The following is a 26,010-nucleotide window of genomic DNA, read 5'->3' on the forward strand; positions in this document are numbered from 1 at the left end:
TTTTTGTTTAATTGTGTAATTAGTACCTAATTATTATAATATCGTCCTGTAATCTAGTATTAAGTTTATTATGTTTTTTTGTGTAATTAAATTCTTTATATACCAAATAAATAAATACCTTTGTACAACAAACTGTACCAAAATATTTTTAATAATGTTAGGTGAGGAAAATGAGGACTAAGTTTGTATGAAAAAGCGGTTTCGGGGCGGCCATGGCCTATCGTCTAAATAACTACATATTTGATAGGTACCCTTAAATACAATCATAGCCGTATCTCCCCTTCATTATTGCTCAATGTACTCGTAATACATACATTACAACTACATTGAATGTATTAATCCATTGTTTAACTCAATAAATTTTCCACATTATCATATCGTTCATCGAATAAATTAAAGGATAATCACCTCTACCCTTAATCTGGTACATGGCATGAATAATTCAAAGCTCATATGAGCTGAAAATTCAGGAAAAATCGTTTGAGACAATGTTTCCCTTCAATAACCGCAGCAGACGTGATCGGCATTGTAATTTCTTAATAATATACCGAAAACGCAGTAAAGAGAGGAAAGTATGCTATTAAGTGTTAATGCGTAAGCTTTTTTTAAAGATCGATGTAGCGAAGATCGTCTGTTAATCTCAGACTTATGGCCCGATTAGAAGAATGAGATACGATAACGATAAGTTCTGGTTTAGATAAGTTCTCATTTAGATATCGTTTGTATGTCGTATAATTGACAGAAGCAGCTTAATTCGGGCAAACAATGTCACTTTGACGTTAGGAATATCGTAGATAGATCTTATTGGGACAGCGGAATCGAAATAAACGTCAATTTTGACATGTCGTTTAGTTATCGATATTTTAAAGATCTTAAACGTGACTTAATAATTCTTTGAATCGGACCGTCAAACATTTATTCAGCAATTATGCCAAAAGGGCACTATTACATGTCAATTATCATGTTACGAGCAATAAAAAAAAATATAGGATCAGAAATGTCAATTCAATTAAATAATGAATTGTAGATGTAAACAGTCTCTAAATATCGAATTACAAATAAAACTACAATATAATCATTAACGAGTCTAACACGATTAAATTTCATTATCTTCCGTGATCACAGCTAGTGCAATCTAACTGAAGCGTCGGATTAAAAGTAAAATAATGAAATATAATCGCAGTATCAACGGGTGTTGATGATATTAAATGCTTCAAAATTATTTTCGTTGTCTTGTTTTTTGTCCCCAAAAATGTGACGGAATGGAATTATTTGTATAGAATGAAATTAAGTTTTAAATTTTTCTAATGTACAATATAATCTATAGCTAGAAGACATGCAATAGCACCCGACTTTTTTATTTATTTAATAGAAGACAAATATAAAAGCGTGGCAGTGTTATCACAAACAAGACAATGATAAATATTTTTACCCAAATATGACTGTGTTCAAAGCGCGAGAGTTTAAAGCGTTATGTAGCTCTGCATTGATGTACCATACCAATCTCATTTTTAGATTACTTGATTTTTTTAGCTGTGTCTGCGTCTGGGGATTTCCAATAGGTCTACCACTTATTCGAAGGTTCTTAAAGATGTTGCGCGGTAAGTTTTTGAACTAAAACTAGATATATGATGATGATGATGTCCTCCCAGACGTGTCCGTCGACGGCGACATCCTGACAAAAAAACCGGCCAAGAGCATGTCGGGCCACGCTCAGTGTAGGGTTCCGTAGTTACTCTTCCGTCATAATAAGCTAAACTGGAGCTTAAAGTATAGTAAATTGTTAACCAAGGGATGAAACGGTACCTTTCACCTGAGTTAAACAAATAGGCAAATTTGCATAATCAGTACCTAATTAAAATAAGTCTTTTTACTATGAAGGGAAAACTTTTTGCGATAACTCAAAAACAGCTAAACTGATCATGTCCGCTATAGTTTTCATTTAATGTCTTTCTTAAGCTCTACTTCCACGATTTTTTTCATATTTTTTGGACCTATGGTTCAAAAGTTAGAGGGGGGGGGACACATTTTTTTTTTCTTTCGGAGCGATTATCTCCGAATATATTCACTTTATCAAAAAATGTTTCTTGAAAACCCCTATTAGTTTTGAAAGACCTTTCCAACGATACCCCACACTCTAGGGTTGAAGCGAAAAAAAAAGTTCACCCCCACTTTACGTGTAGGGGAGGTACCCTAAAAAAAATTAAATTTTTAGATTTTATTGTACGACTTTCTCGGCTTTATTGATTTATATATCCATGCCAAATTTCAGCTTTCTAGCACTAACGCCCACGGAGCAAAGCCTCGGACAGACAGACAGACAGACAGACAGACAGACAGACAGACAGACAGACAGACGGACATGGCGAAACTATAAGGGTTCCGTTTTATGCCATTTGGCTACGGAACCCTAATAAAAGGGTCTTAACTATTACGTGCATGGGCGCGGACGTGGCTTGCGAATCCAAATTTTGTTTTAAAAGTCCGGCAACACGAATCACAGTAGAGCTGCCCAGATGCGTTGTATGTGTAATGGTATAATTTTTTTATTATTAGCCTATTTGTGTGTCCCACTGCTGGGCAAAGGCCTCCCCTCTAGCTTTCCAATCCTCCCTGTGCTGAGCAAGATCCCGCCAGTCCCGCTGAAACGCATCCAAGTTTATTTATATAAATAGGCCCTTGAGGCATTGTACCAAGGATGCTGGCGGCACTTCCTTGTTGTATCGCAGTGCTGATGCATGTTTCAGTCTCTTCTTATGCAACTCGCGTCTTATGTATGTTTCACTTTCACCCCTGGAGCATATAGCTCTAACTTCTAACAGGACGGTCAATGAAGGCAAGCCAGAGCTGAAAGTCCTTGGGTCCACTCCGATCGACGAAGACACACGGAAACGGAGACCTTGATCGACTCTCGGGGGCACTCGAGTCCGTGGGCTCATTACTCCCCAACAGCTCGCCACAAGCTCGAAATAAAAATAAACGAAGGGGCATAGCTATGGTCAGAAGACTTCAAACTGTGTCATAATACATTCAATAAAGTTAATATTTAGTGAGCAAAAAGGCCCCTTTCCATAAAAACGTTAACCACGTTTGTATGGAAAGGGGCGAGGAAAAAACAATTGGGTCGGTCGTCCACTTTAGTCTTAAGAATAAAGTTATCCACAGAGAAGACGCCTCTTTACCTGAACCTTTTTAACCTAAATCCTAAACGCTTAAAATTAAGTTCGTGACAGTAATCTATCTAGTATTCAGCACCTATCTGTGTCCCGCAATTATGTGTCACAATTTCCGCCCGCTTTGATATCCTACTGGTATTAAAATAGCTTTGGCTACGCGAAACCAGCTGTATGCGTCCCGTTGGAATTCCGATACGAAATTTTGCACAAGATTTACCGGAATATCTGGTAATATGAGGCGTTATTAGTTACAACATGATTGTGGCCAGAGTAATATACCAAATATTAATTTAGTAGAAATAAGATGAGGACTCGGTGACGTTACGAAAAACTCGGTGTCAGCTCGGCGTGTACCTACTTACTAAGTTCGGGCCGGACCCGTGAGTGATCCTTTAATAAGTAAAATATCATAAAATTATACTCACAAATTTGACGCACAGTTCCAAATTGTTCTAGGAATCTGAAACGAATGAAAAAACTACTGTTAATAAAGATAAATGCTATTTAACTATCAATAAGCAATAATTAATTAATTTGGATACATTTTCAAAAATAAGCTCCTTTTTTGAAACATATGAACAAATTTTAGTACCTATAATCTGAAGTACTGCAAACTCCTCGACGATTATTCACGAAAAAACATATTTTTTGGTGTAAACAAGTCCAAAAATTGAGTTAGCACGATTCACAAAGATCCCAAAATAGATCATTTCTCTATATCCATTAATTTTCATTGAACATCCATGAGGATCAAATCGGTAGCTCTTAAAGTTCTGTATCATTAGCTTTCGTTTGATCCGTATTGGAAGCAATGGGATTGGACTGGGATTAACTGGACACATGTAGGCAGATCAAAAAAATATCGAGACTGAATTACATGACGAAATATTAATGAAGACAGTTAGACATCAATTACGAAAAATAGTAGATCATTAATAGAATGTCTATAATTTAACATTTAAAACTTTCGCATTTCCAACACATTTTAAAACATAAAAATAAATATTATAGAACATTATTACACAAATTGACTGAAATCCCACATTAAGCTCAATAAGGCTTGTGTTGTGGTACTTAGACAACGATATATATCCAATGTTTAGATTGTCTTCCTATTAAAATGGTTCAACGTCTTGTTGCGACGTGTATTAATAATCTGTCATAATTCAGAATAATATATGTATGTGTAATGTTTGTCGTCCGGGCTATGAAGCCGATGGTCCTGGGTTCGAATCCCGGTAAGGGCATTTATTTGTGTGATGAGCAGATAGTTGCTCCTGAGTTCATTTATTCATATATCGTTGTCCAGTACCCACAACATAAAGCCTTCTTGAGCTAACTGTTGGACTTAGTCAATCTGTGTAAAAATAGTATAAGATCAATAAGATTTTTTTTTATGTACGATGCAGGACTAGACTCGAAGCGCTTCTTACTAAAAACAAAGGAATTTGAACCATCTGGACATTACTTACGTTCCATATTTAATTGGCAGTCCCGCGCTGCGATTATTGTGCATTGGCGCTGTTATTTGAGAGTAATTAGAGCCCACACTAGCGTCTTTTGAGCGTCGGCGTCTAGGCAGCGCTAAAAAATAGCGTCGCTGTTCAGTTGCGCCAACGTTGCGTCGAGCAGCAGCCATAGAGTTGACTAGACGCCGACGCTCGGGAGACGCTTGTGTGGGGTGCTAAATGTAGTTACTGTATTGTAGTTTCAAATTCCTTTGACTCCAGGTTTTTGACGTGTATTGTCAAACTAACTTTACCCGCTTTATGAAGCTTTACCCGCGGGTGAAGATTATTTTTAAATTTTCGCCACGTTCAAGGCTCAATTTGCAATTAAACTGGAGATTCGGGCATAATGTGATTCAGCTCTCACCCGTACCTGACCTTGGCCCAAAATGACACTTGTCGCTGCCACAGTAAATCTTCCTGTTACAGTAAGTAACAACATGCTTATCCGAAAGCTGTGACAAAATTATTTCTTTGTCTTAATTTATTTTATTTTACGCAGAAGAAACTTAGTGTACAAAAAAAAGTTACAAGTAACCGTCAAAAATATTTTTGACACACACTTTTATTGCCGACTGCACTTTCTCTTTTTTATATGTCTATCAAGTACTTCTCGAGACCTTTCAAATGAGTCTAAATTCAATGTGTTTAAGTTTTCCCATCGTATAGTTCCTTTGGCTACCTTCCGACTGCATCATCAGATCAGCTCCATTTTATTAGTATACTATTGCATTGTCATCGGAAACGCAGAAGTATACCAAATTTCAGCTCAAACAGACACCAGGAAGTGGTTTAAATTTAAGTTACAAGATTTGAAGTATATATATAATATATGTAGATGTATACAAAGAAGATACGCGGTGAAGCTAAATAAAAGTGTGTAAAAACGATACAGACACACAGGCCAATTGGAACGTGCACTGACATCAAACCGACATTAAAACGATATTGGAATCATAACAGTTACCAGGCCGCGAAGCCAACGTTACAATCGTTAACGCTCCGTACCGTAGCGTAGTCATCTCTCTCTTTCACTCTTCCATATTAGTGCGACTGTCACAGTTGCGTTTCGTTCGCCACGGAGCGTGAACGATAGGCACGTTGGCTACGCGGGCTGTGATTGGCACGGGCGTCTCACTGGCCCTAATACTTGTAATATTGGTTTGGTGACAGTGCAGTTTCAATGTCGCACGGTTTACGCTACGCTTACATTCAACACTTTGCAACTGGCGGTAACTGTCGCGAACGTATTGCGAACCGGCTAATATTTGCCAACGTCATGGAGTAGATGGCGCTAGTAGTCAAGTTTAAGTTAAATAACCGCTTCTAGGTTATTGGGATTTTTTGTAGGAAAAAGGAGGTTGTGTGCGAACAAATCTACGAGAAGTGATATTTCCTTTTAGATCAAGTCAAGGACGTTCTTATGGTGTTATTAGAATAATGATGTGTATCTTCTAGATTGTGACCAACGTTATCAGTACTCAGAGTGAACAGTGATCCAGTGAAGCTAATATGAACTTAAGGTAAACTTTGTGTGAGAAATGGGGTCGCTATAAGGGGAGGTTTGGAGGCGACTATTAAGCTCAAGAAACCAGGTGGATAATCATGTGAAACTCGTGTTATACGTAGGTAATAAAGTCGGACACCAGCACAACTCATATCATCATCTCACTAACGTCCAGGCCTCGTATAGGTATGTAATACATTTACATTTCACTTTCCAGTATCCGTAAAAGCATTAGCTCATTCGATAGGTTAATAAGCAGGGCCCGTACTTTTCATGCCGTTGACGCAAAAATGACGTAATTTAACATACAGGCAGTTTTTTTACAACACTACAAATTTAGATAAATTACTTTGACGCGTAGAAAAATAAATACTTTTTACGTGAAATACGGTGTTAAAATACAAAAATATGTATTATTTAATACATCAATAATCCATTAATTCGTCGAGTGATAATAAGATGAAAGTCAGTTAGACGTTTCTGTACTGATTGTCAAGTATATGTATCAGCTAACCAAAGAGGTTAACAAATTACTAATTATTACGAAAATACTAATTGGAATCATACTCTATGTAGCGTGACGTAATTTTTCTGTCAACGGCATGAAATTTACGGGCTCTGTTAATAAGTATGGTGAGCTTGACGACAGTAACCTTGAGTTTTATACTGAAAATCTGTGTGCTTTGGCAGATTATACTGAGTCCCTTAAAATAATAAGGCAAGGAAAAATCCCGCGCACCACGTTTTCTGCATTATTCATGTTATACATTGGCACTAACCGTAGATGTAAGGCCACCTTTAGATTGCTTTTTTATACCGTGTTGGTGACAAAGAACCGTATAAATAAAAATGAATATTATAAACAATAGTTATTTGTTTTACAAGGGGGCAAAGTTGTTGTTTAACTGCTCGTGCTAATATTGATACCTGAGCAAGCGAAAGATTGCAAAATTGAACCACGAGCGTAACGAGTGGTTCGAGAAGTGGAATCTTGAGCGTTGCGAGGGTTTCAAGGCACGAGGGTTAAACAAACTTTGCCTCCGGGTGAAACACAACATTTTTCACCACACCAACGCGAGGAAAATAATAACTATGAAATACCAAAAACACAGACCAAATCAAATCCAAATGAACGTAATTAAATATTTATCATTGAAAATCGTCATTTCTACCAGCTAACATAAGGAAACGACTCAAAATTTGCATCTGATTACTTTGCCCCACATGTGGATAAAACGCAACTTTCTCATTAGTTTTTGAACAATCAAGAGGGCCTTTACCAGTTGGTGTGGTGAAAATAAATAAATATTATTGGACAATTTTACACTGAGTAACTTAGTCACAGTAAACTTAGTAGGGCTTAATTGTGTTGTGCGTACTAGACGACATTATATTTAATATATACTGTAATAACAAATGATTTTGACAATGGAATTATCAGCTTTATTTTTTAATTTTTTTTTATACTACGTCGGTGGCAAACAAGCACACGGCCCGCCTGATGGTAAGCAGTCTCCGTAGCCTATGTACGCCTGCAACTCCAGAGGAGTCACATGCGCGTTGCCGACCCTAAACCCGCCCCCCCCTCGATGAGCTCTGGCAACCTTACTCACCGGCAGGAACACAACACTATGAGTAGGGTCTAGTGTTATTTGGCTGCTGTGTTCTGTAAGGTGGAGGTACCCCAGTTGGGCTCTAGAAACTAACGTATAAATTAGCAATTAATTTTCTTTTGAGATAGCGCTATTTGGCTTTGTAGGGCAGTATAGTTATATATAAATACTAATACATGTATTTATACATAACTATATACTGCACAAAAAATTGTGATAAACATACAAATAAATGCCGTTACCAGAGTTTGAACCCAAGACCTGCATCGCAGGCAGGGTTGTAACCGGCTAGACTATCGCCCTACGCGACAACATTTCCATCCTCACCACTTAGATGGTTGGCAGTCCTCAACTGTGCGTTTTTCCAGGAACTTTCTGCCTCGCACTGCTAAACTGTGGAATTAACTGTCGCCTGCGGTATTTCCGGACCGATACGACCTTCAAACCTTCAAGAAAAGAGCGTACTCCCATCTTAAAGGCCGACAACGCACTTACAACCCGTCTGGTGTTGCAGGTGTCCATGGGCGGCGGTAATCGCTTACCATCAGGTGATCCGACTGCTCGTTTGCCTCCTCTACCATAAAAAAAAAAACTATGAGGCCGTTCCATTTCACGTATGGCTCGCCTGATCATAAGCGGACACCGAAACTCAAGGACACTAATAACAACGGCGTTAGCGCAAGAACTGTTTTTTTTTTTCCATTTACTGTGTTGACATTAAGACATGGATGCAGAGGGCCTAACCTTCCTGTTTAAATTACCAATTGAAGTCGTATGGAAAAAATATAGAAGTGAAAAAAAAACTTGTTTTTTTCGGCTTTATTCGTTTTTTTCGGAAGTATTGTAACTGAAATTTGCATTGTTTTTTTTGAAAGGAACTTGAAAAAAACGAGTCGTTTGGAAAATTTCCCGTATTTTCCGGGTATTTTCCAATTTTACCGCTAATTTAGCTACTAACACATTAACTTCTCACGTTTTGTACACATATTCAATGTTATTTACGGGTCTAACTCCATTAAATATAATTATTTTACCGGACAAAAGATAAAATAATGAAATATAATCGCTTTATACCCGTTAATGACACTAATTTACCTTGCAAGATTTGACTTGAACATACATACCTACATATTTAGGTACCTACAACATTGCAACGTAAATTAAATGCTGTAAGTTATGTTGTCAGAATAACATAAACCTTTTAAGAATCCAATTGGGGAAACAAACACTAACCTGATGAAAAGCGAAATTATATAGATGTTATAGTATAGAATTATATCAGGTAGATGTTATTTATACCGACTACTCCAAAGCATTCGATAAAATTTCACGTTCTCTGCTCATTCATAAATTACAAACTTTTGGAATTCACGGGAATCTTTTAAGATGGCTTACTTCATACCTGCGTGACAGAACGCAAGCAGTTGCTATAAAGGGATACACTTCTAGTTTTGTTCCCGTATCTTCAGGCGTACCTCAGGGATCCCATTTGGGTCCATTATTATTCAACATTTACATTAATGACGTCGTTGATTGTTTCAAATTTTCTGACTTATTATTATATGCCGACGATACTAAAATATACACCATTATTAAATCAAGTGACGATTGTATGAAACTTCAAGCTGATCTTGATAGACTGAGTTGTTATTGTTCTATGAATGAACTGTACTTGAATGTCGAAAAATGTTGTGCCATTACATTTACAAGAAAACGCAATAAGATAGAGTATAATTATTCATTAAACAACAAAAATTTAAGGGTTGTGTCTGAAGTGAAGGACCTAGGGTTAAATCTTGATAGCGAACTACAATTTATTTCACATATTGACAAAATTTCAGCAAAAGCATACAGAATGTTGGGATTCATTTTCCAACAAAGCAGGGATTTTACAAACCCTAAGACTCTGCAACTTCTCTTTAACGCATTTGTTAGGTCCAACTTAGAATACGCTACTACAGTCTGGAATCCTCATTTCAATGTTCACATTAACACAATTGAAAAAATTCAGAACAAATTTATCAGAACAATGAAATATAAATTTAAATCTTTTTGCCCTGACAATTTCTCTCTTCAAACCCGTAGAGAAATTCGAGATCAGATATTTTTGTTCAAAATCATACATGGCCTTATTGATTCTCCCAATCTTTTGTCTAAAATTTCAATTAGATGTCCTGATCGGCGAACTCGCTCCACAAGCCTATTTGTAATTAACTTTGGTCGTACTACATATGCAAGAAATAAGTTCTTAGCTAGAGCGTGTAGAACTTATAATGAAAAATTTTCTGATATTGATATATTCCATTTATCATTACAGCAGTTTGTTTCTGCAATAAAATGTACAGCTAATAATAATATTGATTAGTTAGTATATTTCAGCATACTTGCCAATTTGTTAATATTGTTTTCAACAGTTAGTGTTATTTGAGGTTTTTTTTTTTTTTGCAATTTCTGAGCAACATAATTGTTATTATTCATTAGTGGAAACTGTTTGGCTTATGAATGTGTAATCTGATTAACTATATGTGTTGTTCTTGCCTGTTTGTTTCCCAAAGGATTAAATAAATAAATAAATATAAGCAATTCTAAAAGCGGGATTACAGTGTGTGGCACTGTGCGACACAAGCATTTTTCAACTGAATATGCTTGTGTCATACAGTGCCACATACTGGTGGAATCCCACCTTTAAGTATATACAATAAACTCAACTTTTAAATACTGTACTTCCCGGTAGAATGTTTACGAGCGGGTTTGGCTAAAACAAGTTTTCTTTTGCAAGATACGTATCGATTAAACTTATAATTGGCTGTTCTAAACGAACTTACTTTGAACTTTGGAACTTTTCGATAGGTGTAATTTCACTGTTAGCAGTTGCTAAGCGTATTATACAAGTCGAGTAAAGGAATAATACAATTTTCAAATGATTTTTTCTCAATTTGCAGTGAACATGTTTTGACATGATTTAGGTGCTTCAAATTAGATCCGAAAATAAATAAATATTATAGGACATTATTAGACAAATTGACGTCCCACAGTAAGCTCAATAAGGCTTGTGTTGAGGGTACTTAGACAACGATATATATAATATATAAATATTTATAAATACTTAAATACATAGAAAACACCCATGACTCAGGAACAAATATCCATGCTCATCACACGAATATATGCCCTTACCAGGATTTGAACCCGGGACCATCAGCTTCGAAGGCAGGGTCACTACCCACTAGGCCAAACCGGTCGTCAAAATACTACGCATGCGGTGCGAGAAGTGAAGATGATAATGTAAAGGAATTTAATACAGCTTTACACACCTGGGCCTGTAAAGCAAACTTTTGTTTTTAAACGACAAATTGAGACACAACCATCAAATAGTAGTAGACGCCGTATGCCATACACACCGTACCGTAGTTATTTATGATAATGAGGCTACTTAAAAAAAAAAATCTAAAATATTTCATAAAGTGAATGAGTCAGTAATTAACAGGCCTAGGTGTGTAAACAGTACCAATCATTTTATTCGCATCACATGTAATATTTGTATAGGTAAAAAACTTAAGTAAGTCACCTGTTCTATGTAGTTGTGACGTGTTCGAATAGACATTTGTTTTGTTTGTGTGTGTCTTTTAAACATGTATTGTCTATTCGAACACAACTACATACAACAGGTGACTTACTTAAGTTTTTAACCTATATAATTATTTAGCTGTAAGATTAGTTTTAGTATTGATTGTGATGATTCTACCCTGACATAATTTTAAGATCATTGTAACTCACAATATGACAATAATGAAGATTTCAATTTCAGTAATAATGTAGAAATTAGATCAAATTGCCATCAATGTGTAATTATGTACATTCGAATCGGCTTAATGGATAACTATGCCCTATATTCTAAAAAGCTACCATCATAAATCATAATGTCTAAAGTAACACGTTGTTACCTTGATTTCCTTGACTTGACTTTTTCATTTTTAAATTTTGCTAATTATAGACTAAACGGTTTTTTTTTATTAAAAAAAGTAATGTTTTCCGCTTACACAGTCGTATATTTAGCAAAAATCTATCTATGTACATATATCTAGCGAATAAGTAGGGAACAAATCAAGTACTTAATTTTTATTAAATATTCTGATATATGTTTTTTGCGAAGCGCTGGTGGCCTAGCGGTAAGAGCGTGCGACTTGCAATCCGGAGGTCACGGGTTCAAACCCCGGCTCGTACCAATGAGTTTTTCGGAACTTATGTACGAAATATCATTTGATATTTACCAGTCGCTTTTCGGTGAAGGAAAACATCGTGAGGAAACCGGACTAATCCCAACAAGGCCTAGTTTACCCTCTGGGTTGGAAGGTCAGATGGCAGTCGCTTTCGTAAAAACTAGTGCCTACGCCAAATCTTGGGATTAGTTGTTAAGCGGACCCCAGGCTCCCATGGGCCGTGGCAAAAATGCCGGGACAACGCGAGGAAGAAGAGTGTTTTTTGCTATAAGAAAATTTTAAACTGAAATTGTCCATAGTATATGCCATTTATTTCAGTCTTAAACATTGTGATAATATTTGATCGCGAAATCGAGATAAGTATGTGTAATCGACAAAAAGCTCCCAGTAGTTTTACAAAATGCACAAGTAATGTTGCCACAAGACGTCATAAAAAAGCTATTATATTCAAGTATAAGGACTTACGTACACAATTTTATTTGCTATTGTAACATGACACATAAAAATCTGCTGCCTTAGACGAAAACTACGTAAAGGAGTTTTAGTTTCCGCCCGATCTTGCTATTTCAGTACAACACCAAATAGTAATTTATCCCTGACGTGGCATGTTTGTGTTTCACTAATTCCCTAGTGACTGATCTGAGAAATACTGTTGAAAAAGTGAAATTTACCGTGTATATTCGTACATGCGAGATTCCGAGATTTCGGCATAATTGCATTGACGTGCTGCGATCTTTAACGTTGTCAATAGTAGGTATTTATCTTCACACCACAGAGATGCGCATGCTGCGTTGGTCTGCAGGCGTCACTCTGCTGGATAAGATTAGAAACCAGTACATCAGGGGCAGTTTCAAAGTCACACCGATAACAGATAAACTTGTTGAGAAACGTCTACGGTGGTACGGGCACATTCAAAGACGACCTCTTGAACATATGGTCAATGTAGCCTTAGCGATGCCTACGACGACGCGAGGAAGCGGGAGACCACCTGCCACTTGGTTGACGACGGTGGAGAAAAGCCTGAGAGAGCAAGGGATTAATGACGCACACCTGGCACTAAACCGTGCAGAATGGAAGAAGAGGACAGGGAGGGCCGACTCCAAGTAAATGGGATAAGGTCTGGGAAGAAGAATAGTAGGTATTTATAATGTAAAAATCAGACAACGGTTTTTCGGGGGCGAATGACAGGTAGGGAGTTTTTAAATCGATAAACTCAATTATCAATGTCTCCCAAATACTAGTAATCTCGGCTTTGTACGAAAGTATTTCTGAAACAAAGTTCCTTATCGGACGATACGGACTTGGTGGATAGGGGCTAGGCGAAAAAAGTGTAAGATTTTTCCGTCACGACAACGCGCCACGACCCTTATTTAACTTCGTTCCAACGATTAAGAATAAAAATGAATGAGAATGAGGATGAGGAACATGAACACAGCACGGATACGGACACGGACACAGATACGGACACGGACTTGAAAATAAATTCCTCATACGTGATGATAAAGGCAGTACGTGTAAACTTCCTTTCTTAGCTTCGTTCTAACAGAGTGTTCCACGGCACTCACGCATTTTCTTTGTAAGTATTATTTAAGAGACAATGATAAAGTAGCCACAAGGCATACTTCAATAAATTATCACTGGTTATTTTTTGGCGGCCCATGAGGGAGTGGGTTATCCCGTCAATCATTCAATTCAATCATTGCCTTATGAAATCTTTATAATTATGCTTTTATACCATTAAATAGTGTAGCAAACGAAAATTAGCATAACGAGATTGGTATTAGGAAAGACACTTGAAGAAAAGCGCGAAGATGAGTGAAGTAGAATAAATGCAATTGTACGTATAAACATCCTTTTAAAGTAAAGAAAACGTAAATTATGTTATTATTTTGTTTAATTATCAAGACCTAAGCCAATTCGAACGTGCACCTCACATCAAAAAGATATTTGAATGATATTGGAATCATATCAGTCAGCTGTCATTCGTGCGGTGTCTCACTCGCACTAACACTAGTGCGGACAAGTCCGAGCGAAATGATCGCGCGAGTGTCAGAACTGATATGATTCTCAAACTCATTAACACATTCACTGCCAACGATTTCGTAGCGCTACGCTCTCGTAGCCGATATCAGCGATTTCCTGCTTCGTAGGAAAGCGACTACGAACGGAGAGCCCCCGCACTCAATGAGTTCAAATATTGTTTTGGGACTAGGTGCACGGATTGACCCACATGTTAGCTTGAATTCCAACGCCCTGTTATCGCTTACATGGTTCTGTTACATGGCAACCAAAAGAATGCCAACACTCTATAAAGGGAATTTCTGTAGAACGACTTAAAACGTCCGCAAGGGTGCGTGAGCAAAAATGGACGTAAACATCGTACAGTAGACATTACTGTTTTATCTGAATAGATGCCGCATGTGCCGTTGGTTTTAGTATCCGACGTATCAGCGGCGACAGGGACGTCATTATTGCTTTTTTTGTAAAGAGTACCTAATGTGTATAGATAGCGGTTGCAGCATGGATGCATTTTATCACCTGTCCCGTGACAGGAATGGTGACAGGCGATTAAAATCCGACCGTGCTTAGCTACCTCTAGGGCTAAGATGATCGGGTCTTTATCATTTGTCACCATGTCTGTCACGTTCTAACAAGTATATAAGCGCAAAAATTACGGGCATAGTGACAAGTGATAAAAATGGAACCATGCTGCCACCGCACGTATATTTTGAGTCTTATCATTTATAGAGGTGATCGCCAATTTATTGCGCAAGTTTGCAATTTTATATTCAGTGACAACATCACAGGCGGTGATTCACAACGACACGTGGCACGTGTGAAAAAAAACGACTCGTAGGTTCGTTCTAGTGAAACAAAATAAGCTTTTGGCAAAAATATCATTTTGGGTACAAGCTTTTATCGCTGACTGTACTTTTCTTACCACAGGCAACTAGGTAATACTCATCGAGACAATTCTAAAATCCCCAAACACGATTAGGTTTTAGGTTGCGTTGTTTCATCATAAAGTTCCTATGGCCACATTCTGTCTTCATCATCAGATCAGCTCCATTTGCATATATATGTAAGTCACCCGATTTACATTATGTGTGCAAATTTTCTGCTCAATCGGAAATCAAGAAGTTGGTCAAATTTGGCTTAGAAGTTGTAACCCACACATATGTACGAGTACATACTAACTGGGTAAGTTAAATAAAATCTTGTAATAAAGACAAGGGATGGTTTTTAGGGTTCCGTAGTCAACTAGGAACCCTTATAGTTTCGCCATGTCCGTCTGTCTGTCTGTCTGTCTGTCTGTCTGTCCGAGGCTTTGCTCCGTGGTCGTTAGTGCTAGAAAGCTGAAATTTGGCATGGATATATAAATCAATAAAGCCGACTAAGTCGTACAATAAAATCTAAAAATTTAATTTTTTTTAGGGTACCTCCCCTACACGTAAAGTGGGGGTGAAATTTTTTTTTCGCTTCAACCCTAGAGTGTGGGATATCGTTGGAAAGGTCTTTCAAAACTAATAGGGGTTTGCAAGAAACATTTTTTGATAAAGTGAATATATTCGGAGATAATCGCTCCGAAAGAAAAAAAAATGTGTCCCCCCCCCTCTAACTTTTGAACCATAGGTCCAAAAAATATGAAAAAAATCGTGGAAGTAGAGCTTAAGAAAGACATTAAATGAAAACTATAGCGGATATGATCAGTTTAGCTGTTTTTGAGTTATCGCAAAAAGTTTTCCCTTCATAGTAAAAAGACTTACTTTAATTAGGTACCAGGGGCGGCGGGTCCATACAACTCGATTCCCACCGGCTTGCCTAAAATTTATTGCTACATAAACCAAACTTATATATCATCATTAGAATTAAAAATATATCCATAATGAAAACACTACGTATTACATTACCTTGGAATTGATAACACGATTTACTAAAGCACTAATCATAGCAGGCGCGCGAAGTGAAGCTAAGCTTGACTATTCATTCATGCGCCACTACACAGATACGAAAGCTCACGCACACGCTCATAAAGTTTGCTATAGAGAGTCCACGCGAATGAGCTTCAAAGCAACTCGGTCTTGTATCGGGTTATTCATTTGAATAAAAACCTTAAACGTAATAGCATAAGGTTTATATTGGAAAAATGCACGCACATATTCATAAAGTCCGCGAGCACTGAGGGGCCTACCGCGAACACCGTAGTACGCAGATTGCGGGCTACTTTCTCTTTTACTCCAATGGCGTAATTAGGGTGACAGAGAAAGATGCTCGCAATTTGCGAACTTCGGGGTACGCGGTAGGCTGTACACGGCCGCGATAACGTCAGTTATTATTAACATGCTGCTTCATTTGAATTTAAACCTTAAATACAAACAGGTAAGATTTATATTGGAGTGTAATGGTTTACACTTTTGAATCGAGTGGCGTTTGCCGCGCGAATACTTAATATTGCCATACAAAAACATTGAATTGAATAAATGGGTAAAATTGTACAGTATTTTGCTATCATTGATAACAATTTTTGTAAAAACCTTTAAAAAATGATGAATTTTAATAGAAAAATCCAAGAATCTTATGTAGTCTCAAGTTTAATAATTTGATAAAGAACGTTTCTTCATAGAAAGTACTGTTTGTAGTGATAGGTTTTAGAATTTGTGTGTTTGTGAACACTCCCGTCCCGGTTGTTACCAAGGCTTGTTGTTATTATTAGAGTTTTAAATGTTTTTATGTGATTTTACTTACTTGTGTGCACAAATTTATATATAAAGTTACTAAACCAGTGATATTTTGTATGTTGTGTGTATAATATTATGGCAAAGGTGGTTATACACTAACTGCAAAAGGTCGCGCCCGGACACACCTAGCGCACGCCTCACTTTTATCATGAAAAAAAAGTACATAATGTTAAGGTGTTTTTTTGTTCCGAGTTGCCTAGCCAGAATTTTCACGCGCCGCTACTGTTAGGTACTGATTATGCAAATTTGCCTATTTGTTTAATTTACTATACTTTAAGCTCCAGTTTAGCTTATTGTGACGGAAGAGTAACTACGGAACCCTACACTGAGCGTGGCCCGACATGCTCTTGGCCGGTTTTATTTCTCTCTTATGTCGGTCTGCACCTCATCACGCTTAAACTATGGGACCGAATTAGATGATACTTGTTATATAGGGATGATTTGAAACGCAAGAAAGGTTATGTCATAGTATATGTCACGGAAATCGTTCTTTAAGGGGGTGAAAAGGTTGGAATTGTCTATAGATGTGTAATATGAAGGATGGAGGTAGTAATTCTACGTAAAGGCGGGAAAATGTTCGAAGCGTTTGCGCGTGTGGTTAGTCTTGCGTGGTCTAACTATTAAACAAAGATGTCTGTGGGGTAAGGAATTTTTATGGAAATGGGCGAATGTTGTGCTATATACGTGCTACGTTTACGTTTTATTGTATTGTGGCCTAATTTTACAAATATTTTGCGGAAACTGTGAATTTAAAGGGTTCAACGAGAATTTTACTACAAGCGATTGAGGTTTCTAATGAGTAAAGGTAAATGTTCATACAACTTTTTAAATCCTCTTTAATGTATGCTGCTTATTAAAGTGGAAATAAATATAGTATCCTCCTCCTTTTTTGAAATCTTGAAGTCGGTTAATAAAGTAAAATATTATACTTTATATATTAGGTAAGAATAGCTTTTCGAATCTAACAAAATAACGGGAGATTTTTCTATGAAATTCTATTTCGGGAGAAAAAGTTTTCCACTAACTAAATCTTAACAAATCACTTTGATTTTGATGTCGATCACTTCAGTATAAAAAAAAATCGTTTATCATATTTTGACAAAAAAAAGGAAAACCTATAAACCTAGTTTTTCATTGTGTCAATAACATACTAAAAAAGTGGCTGTGACATAATCGGACAGACAGACGGACATGACGAATCTATAAGGGTTCCGTTTTTTGCCATTTGGCTACGGAACCCTAAAAATCATGGAGAAAAACGTTTTCTCTTATTGTATGGACTATGGACGTTCACGCAGTATACTTCTCTCTTAACTACTTTGTTTGAAGAGTTTGATGGCCCTAAGGTAAAAAACAAGTTGCACTGTCGGTAGAAGTGAAAACTTGGATATTAACGTTGTGCATTTTTGATATTTTGGAATGGTTAGGGAATAATTATGCACGAATTGCTTTAATTATCAGTATAAAAGTACTATCATGTATGTGGTAAAATACAATATTCATTTATTGCGGTCTACTGACTTCAATGACATTGTAACAGTTTTTCGATCAGTACCCCTAGTGTAAATTTAGTCGATAGCGAAACGTGACGTACGCGTTTGCGTTAAGTCTCATTTTGTATGGGTTTTTGAACAGCGCGCCAAGCGGGACGTTTTGGAAAGTCAAAAATCTCATACAAAATGACACTTAACGCAAACGCGTACGTCACGTTTCGCTGTCGAAAATATTTACACTAGGGGTACTGATCCGTCTTACGAATTTTCAATCTGACGAATCTGTCGGTCACGATACCTGTCGCGAGTTTAACATTTTTTCCCCATCACAAAAAGTGCACAGCGCGGCTAAAAAAGTTTTCACTTCAGAAAGCTAGTATAAATAAAAATAAAACACCAAGTTGTTGATAACAAGGCAAAACACGAAGTAATCCTTCACGTAAGCCAGGAATTCGTAAACCTAACATAAACCAGCAAGTTAATTTTGTGCGCAAACAGAAAACTTTTCCCATCATTACCTACCTCGGTCGGGATAACCAATATAACCTTCATCTAAATCAGAAGAAAACAACCAATTTTCTGGATATCTAAGACAATAAACCTCGATAGGATTGGCAAGAACATTATTGATATGTATTACTCATTTCGAAATTTTTTTAGCTACCTAGTAAAAAAAAAACTATTGGGTCTGTGAGTATAGACTTCGCGATTCGCGGCAATGGAGTTATTATGACATATTATGTCCAATAACTGATTTTGTTTGTGATCAAGCGTACTAGGCGATTCCAAACCTATTCTGGCTTGGAAAGTCAAGCATATACTCGTATTCTAGCGAATGCACTCAAATAACCCTTGGAAGTATTCATTCAGTAAATGTCCTCGCTGATGTAGTTACTGATAGTGACACACCATTTCACACTGATAACGTCTTCCATGTGCCAATTTTCCAGTCAACGAACTGCTAAAGTAGGTCAACGTTGTTTGGAATGGCATAGAGAAATAAGTAAAAAGAGCGCTGGCAGCCTAGCGGTAAGAGCGTGCGACTTGCAATCCGGCGGTCACGGGTTCAAACCCCGGCTCGTACCACTATCTTTTCGGTGAAGGAAAATATCGTTAGGAAACCGGACTAATCCCAATAAGGCCTAGTTAGCCCTCTGGGTTGGAAGGTCAGTTGGCAGTCGCTTTCGAAAAACTAGAGCCAACGCCATTTTTTTTTATGACATAGGCCGCAAACGAGCAGACGAGCCGCCTGATGGGAAGCAGTCATCGCCGCCCATGGACATAAGCAACATCGGAGGAGCCACTTGCGTTGCCAACCTTTGAGAACCCTAAATACCTGTTTCTTGAAGAACCCCATGTCATAGCGCAAGGGGAACACCTCAGAATCACCTCAGATTTCTAGGGATTAGTTGCCAAGCGGACCCCGGGCTCCCATGAGCCGTGGCAAAATGGCGGGACAATACGAGGAAGATGATAGAGAAATAAAGATAGAGTGCCAACTCCATACATCAATTTCTTACCAAAATGCGAGTTATTTCGTATTCGTAAGGAGCGTTAACGATTGGCGCATTGGCTACGCGGGCTGAATAGAATTTGGGTAAGATGGCTATCTCATCTCGTTGGTGGATCTTTTATCTCTTGCATTAATTTACGTCACCGGTTTACTATCGTCCATTTACTAAGTAATTACTCGACCAAATAAAACCAACAGATATATATGTAAATAAACACCATATGTATCTCGATGTTGTACGAATGTTTTGCATACTAATTGTCTGAGCGTATGTTGCGCTAGTAGTATTCTAGTGGTACAGAAAATATTTACATTTAGTAATTTACTAATACATGGAGAATAGTGTCATCTGACTCAACATGTTTTAAGAGTTTCAATACGGTTTTGATTCAAGTTTTCTTTTTGATTTTTTGATATACATTTGTTCAAAATTATGATTTACTTAGAAAAACTAAGGTTAAATAGTTATTTTGGATTTAGTTTTTTTTTAATACTAAGTCGGTGGCAAACAAGCATACGGTCCACCTGATGGTAAGCACTCCGTAACCTGTGTACGCCTGCAACTCCAGAGGTGTTACATGCACCTAACACTCCGCACTCCTTACTCACCAGCAGGAACACAACACTATGAGTAGGGTCTAGTGGTATTTAGCTGCTGTTTACTAAAAATTGTATATCAAATAATACTATAGACTACGAAAAATGTAGATACATATTGCGCTCAGCCCCCAAGTTCACCTTATGATAAACCATCTATCGACCTCTGCCTAATTAGGGCAGTGCAAATTATGTTATCTAGCGTGATTTGAGATTACTAACCTAATCTAACCTGACGGCGCTTTGTAGCTTGCAGCAACACCGTTGGTATAAAATGATAAGTTTGCGTGATTTGTCCCGCACACCCCGCCGGTTCCACATAAAACCAGCGCCGTTGACCACGCTAGTCGTGCCAGCTGGATTGCTGAGTGGAGACCATTTGAAAGAAAGGAAATACATTTATTTATGACAAAACAAACACGGACAATACAATGTATAACATTTAGCCACAAATACCATAAAAGCGTCACAACTCAGCATGTAGCTGATGGCAATCCAGCGCTGTTCTTCCATTGTGACCCAGGCGTACGGCGTTCGACGATGAGGCTTTTCGGCTTAAGATCTCTGTTTCTACTGTTTTGTTTGTGCCCTGCCCTGTTTTTGCTATAGGTGTTATTTGTATTGATGTGTTGACTGAATAAATATTTTCTATTCTATTCATCTACATTGCTCTTACACAGGGTGGAACATTTATAGAGACTGAGCTGAAAGGATAGTGTTTTTTATTTTTTATTATGCGTTTAAAATTTTGGGTCCAGTCCCCGCGAAGTGGATCCGTAAGGTCTGTGGGATGTTTTATATCTCTAATGAATTAATTATGTGACACTGGGGTGATGTTGTGTTGTTATGAAAGGTGATGGTGGTAATGAATGTTAAGATATGAAGATGGATGGTGTAGATGAGTTGTTATGTGTTGTTGAACTTTTTTAGACTGTTGATTATGGTCCTGGATAGTTTGCAAAATGAGGTCAATGTACTTTCTCTGCTAATGAGGTCTGGGAGGCTGAAAGGTTGAATTTGGAGATTATGACCGATGATTTCATGGTTGAATCTTGCTATGCTGAATTTTGGGCATGATCGTAGAAGGTGGTCTATTGTTTGTGGGGTGTAAGGATAGTGTTACCTATTTGTAATCGTAAAGCTGGATTAAAAAGTAAAACAAAATCATTAAAATGAAATGTTTTTATACCAGGGGCAACCAGGTAAAGCTATTTACATCTTAAATTGACACATGTCATGTCATTCATCGGATCTACTTACTAGGGCTGAAATATACAGATTTTTGCAATAATGTTTAACAAACTGTATCTCGAAAATGGTTAGAAATATTAACGTGATAAATAAGTCTGAGGAGACCTTTAAGTCTAAGGAGAGACCTTGCCTCCTTGTGTGTGTTCTACCGCCATTAAGTCTTAAGTCGCTTATACAATGGGCTGTGCTCTGAAGAATTGTTTGAAATGATGTCCACGGCCGCTTTCTATCACCGCACCGCTCGCCGTCGGCAGGGTGTTCATCCTCACACTCTAGAACCTAAATGGTCGCGTACTGTGCGGTTTAAGAGGAATTCCCTCTCGCGGAAGCTCTGACTGAGGAATGAGCTCCCTTCCGAGGTTTTCCCGAGGGTCTAAAGTATAGGGTTCTTCAAAAAAGGAGTGTACAGGTTTTTAAATCGGCAACGCGCATACACCTTTGGCGTTGCAGGCGTCCATAGGCTGCGGTGACTGCTTACGATCAGGCGGGCCGTATGTTTGTTTGCCACTGTTATGGTATTAAAAAAGTGTAAAGTACGTAGCCCAAACCATTCCCCGTTTGCATAAAAATCCTTCATTCTGTTCCACCCGATATATGTCTGAGAAACAACCCCACTATATGAATAAAACAAAAACCTGCCAATAAAGTCAGTGGCCAAACTTCTTATAGCTCTTATCTTCTTTATTTGTACTAAAGGACGCATGAATACCATGATATATTACTCATTTAATCCAAAAGGTCGCAAGCGCATCAACCTTCAATGAAACATATACCTTTATTTCCCTAACTTATAAGAGGGATGTTTTTCTTAACATTGTTTGTTAGAAGTTCCTTTTCTTGATTTAAAGAGCTCTCGTTCTCGTATGTAGGCGCGGGATGTAAATTGTTTGCGCTTCAAATAAATTGATTTGGAAGATAAAAACTACTATTTCTGAGTAAGGGCTTAGTTATACATAAATATTCAGGGTGGCACAATATATGGTAAAAGTTTATTGAGATGGGATGCTACAGATTTATAAAAATTCTTCAGAATTTTTTTAAAGTCGAGTATCTAGTTTTACTTCGTTATCCTTAGGTAAGGTATTTACGGGTAGTTGTAGCTCTGCGGGATATCGTGTCATGTGGTTGGCCTTCACATTGAGGTCTATTCACACATGGATTACTATTTACAACTCTTGTACTTTTCGTGCTGTTCGGTTGTTGGAATGCTTTGCCATTGTCTAATGATAATTAGACGTGCTAAATCCCTTCCCATTTTCACAAATCTTTTGATATATATTTCGCTGCCTTAATTATATTGCCTTTATATATGATTGTATAATATATAATAAATAAATAAATATTATAGGACTTTATTACACAAATTGACTAAGTCCCACAGTAAGCTCAATAAGGCTTGTGTTGAGGGTACTTAGACAACGATATATATAATATATAAATATTTATAAATACTTAAATACATAGAAAACACCCATGACTCAGGAACAAATATCCATGCTCATCACACGAATACATGCCCTTACCAGGATTTGAACCCGGGACCATCGGCTTCATAGGCAGGGTCACTATCCACTAGGCCAGACTGGTCGTCAAAACACACACAGGGTGTGGTGTACAGTCAAGTGTAAAAATATGGGTGTACACATCTTACTCAAAAATATGTCCCATAGCATCTTATTCCAGTGTAATAAGAGCGTAGTATCATACTTATGAGACGATTTTTTCGATACATATTTTTGCACTTGACTGTACAACGAGGGGGGTAAGTGAAATATTGTACGAGAGTCTATATACGTTTTAAGTGAAATAATTCTTAAATACGGTGACATTTCAAACATTCGTCCGCTATATTATCATTTTTGCCAGGTTAGGCATCGAAGGCACAGATCCGTCCGGCATTCAGGCACGATTATAAAAATATTTAAAACGGATATTAAATTAATATATATTATTATATATATTTAGTATAATATATAATAAATAAATAAATATTATAGGACTTTATTACACAAATTGACTAAGTCCCACAGTAAGCTCAATAAGGCTTGTGTTGAGGGTACTTAGACAACGATATATATAATATATAAATATTTATAAATACTTAAATACATAGAAAACACCCATGACTCAGGAACAAATATCCATGCTCATCACACGAATACATGCCCTTACCAGGATTTGAACCCGGGACCATCAGCTTCGTAGGCAGGGTCACTACCCACTAGGCCAGACCGGTCGTCAAACACGTCGTGTATGTATACATACATGTATTCATTATATTAGTATGTACGTGTTATATTAAAGTATATAACTGTTTGCGTCTTCAGTTTGTTGAATTATCTGTATGTACTACCACTGTTCAATGTCGTAATTAATTTCATACTACCCAAAGGTTGTCTTATGGTTGTCTTCTTGAAGAGATCGCTTCTTAGCGATAAGGCCGTTTGTTGTTACCTAGCTTTAACTGTATTTCATTTTCTGTGTATTTTTTAACACAATAAAGAATATTTATTTACCTACCTGTACCCCTAGTGTAAATATTTTCGACAGCGAAACGTGACGTACGCGTTTGCGTTAAGTGTCATTTCGTATGAGATTTTTGACTTTCCAAAACGTCCCTCTTGGCGCGCTGTTCAAAAACTCATACAAAATGAGACTTAACGCAAACGCGTACGTCACGTTTCGCTATTGACTAAATTTACTCTAGGGGTACTGATGACTGGTCTGGCCTATGGGTATAGTGACCTTATCTATGAAGCCGTTGGTCCTGGGTTCGAAATTCAAATCCCAGTAAGGGCATTTATTCATGTGATGAGCACGGATATTTGTTCCTGAGTCATGGGTGTTTTCTATGTATTTAATTATTTATTATATCATATTTATCGTTGTCTGAGTACCCACAACACAAGCCTCCTTGAACTTATTATGGGGTTTAGTCAATTTGTGTAAGAACGTCCAATATTTATTTGTATGTCTTTCCCATCGAACAATATTTATTTATTATTATTATTTATGACCTATTTATTGCAAGTTTTTACAATTACTACTAAACGCTAGAAAGCAGAAAATGTATGAACGCTCAATTACGGGTCCATACTGTACACAAATTTAAGTCATATCTTTGACACGCATAACAACTTGAGTCATAATCATCATTGCGCATAGAAACAAAAAGTCATATTATATTGTGTCATACATTTTTAACCCTACATTTGATGACATACATAGCAGTTGTCATAAATTCTTTGTGCAAGCCTAACGAACCTAACATAAAATGTTATGCGAATTAAATTTATGACTATAAAAATTATTAAAAAAAACATTTATGACAATAACTGGGTAGTTATGCTCAGGAATAATAAAATTGTGACTTAAGATTTTTACCATTTTGTTTTATTATGTGCTGTATGTTTCCCAATAAATGTATATCATTAGATTTTTATGACTTACAATTTTATGCATAAAGTGTTATGACAATTAAAAATATGGCAAATGTTGTTATGCGACCAGAGGGAGTCCCCTCAATTACTAATCAATGTGTAAACAAGATACCTAATGTGAAGACCTGCCACACTCATCCGTATGCCACACTTATCCGGAAGGACCTTATCTACTTTCACTTCATATACCGTAGTTATTTAAAAACATAATGTGATACTAAAACTCCCATACTGACGATGCTTAAACCAGCCTTATATGGTATACAGTAAAAGAACAGTAACTTTGAGCTATTCAGCTTATATGAGTTCAGGTAATTTGCTTGAGTAAAAGCTAGCGTGGAAATAAATGCGATGCGTGAAAGGTGGACCATGGAGTTGTCAAATATAATATTCTTTTTTATTAAGTTAATTTAAGGTAGTCTTATATAAATAAATTTTATGTATTATTAGGACGCATTTGCATGTTCTTAAAAACGGCTAAAAAGGCTAGTAACTTTTATAACACCTTTTATGTAAAGTGTATGTGCAAATAAATGATTATGAATAATGAACCCCCGGCGCAAAAAGAGGGATTATAAACGTATGGCGCCAATATCAGATCTGTCCGTGGCATCGACGAATAGACCGATTTCGATGCAGTTTATTTACGTTAAAGCGAGTTTCCTTGTGGTGGTTATCAGCTATGTTTGATAAAAATCGATGCAGGCAATGCAGCATTTTTAAGACTAGGTATCAGGTCTTTTGCAAAATTATATAGTGCGTTTTTGGCATAAAATGGTTTAAAACCTTATGGTTTGCAAAGGTTTTTTTATTTATTTTCAATTTAATAGTTATTAAGCGACAAAACACATTCGTGACATTATATATGAAAAGGGACCTTATTGTCGGTGGCGCTTACGGCATTATCAACGATGCTCCCATATTATAAACAACGCCGCGCTACGCAGTGCGGC

The 26,010-nt window shown here is 37.1% G+C and overlaps 2 protein-coding genes across 5 annotated transcripts in view; one reads left to right on the forward strand and one right to left on the reverse strand.

Annotated features, from left to right (window-relative positions):
• LOC133527819 (zwei Ig domain protein zig-8-like) overlaps positions 1–26,010 on the reverse strand; it is a 299,524-nt gene that overhangs the window by 144,934 nt on the left and 128,580 nt on the right. For 3 of the 4 annotated variants that reach the window (XM_061865003.1, XM_061865000.1, XM_061865001.1), the window contains one exon: positions 3,602–3,636. The exons of the other annotated variant lie outside the window; for it this stretch is intronic. The gene's annotated coding sequence lies outside the window, so the exon portion shown is untranslated. The remainder of the gene's footprint in view (positions 1–3,601; positions 3,637–26,010) is intronic. 4 annotated transcript variants of the gene reach the window in all.
• On the forward strand, positions 12,802–13,131 carry LOC133527876 (uncharacterized). The gene has a single exon (XM_061865070.1). It carries the CDS (start codon positions 12,802–12,804, stop codon positions 13,129–13,131), a length of 330 nt encoding a protein of 109 aa, XP_061721054.1.

Source organism: Cydia pomonella, chromosome 18 (assembly GCF_033807575.1).
Source record: "Cydia pomonella isolate Wapato2018A chromosome 18, ilCydPomo1, whole genome shotgun sequence".
Lineage (NCBI taxonomy): Eukaryota > Metazoa > Arthropoda > Insecta > Lepidoptera > Tortricidae > Cydia > Cydia pomonella.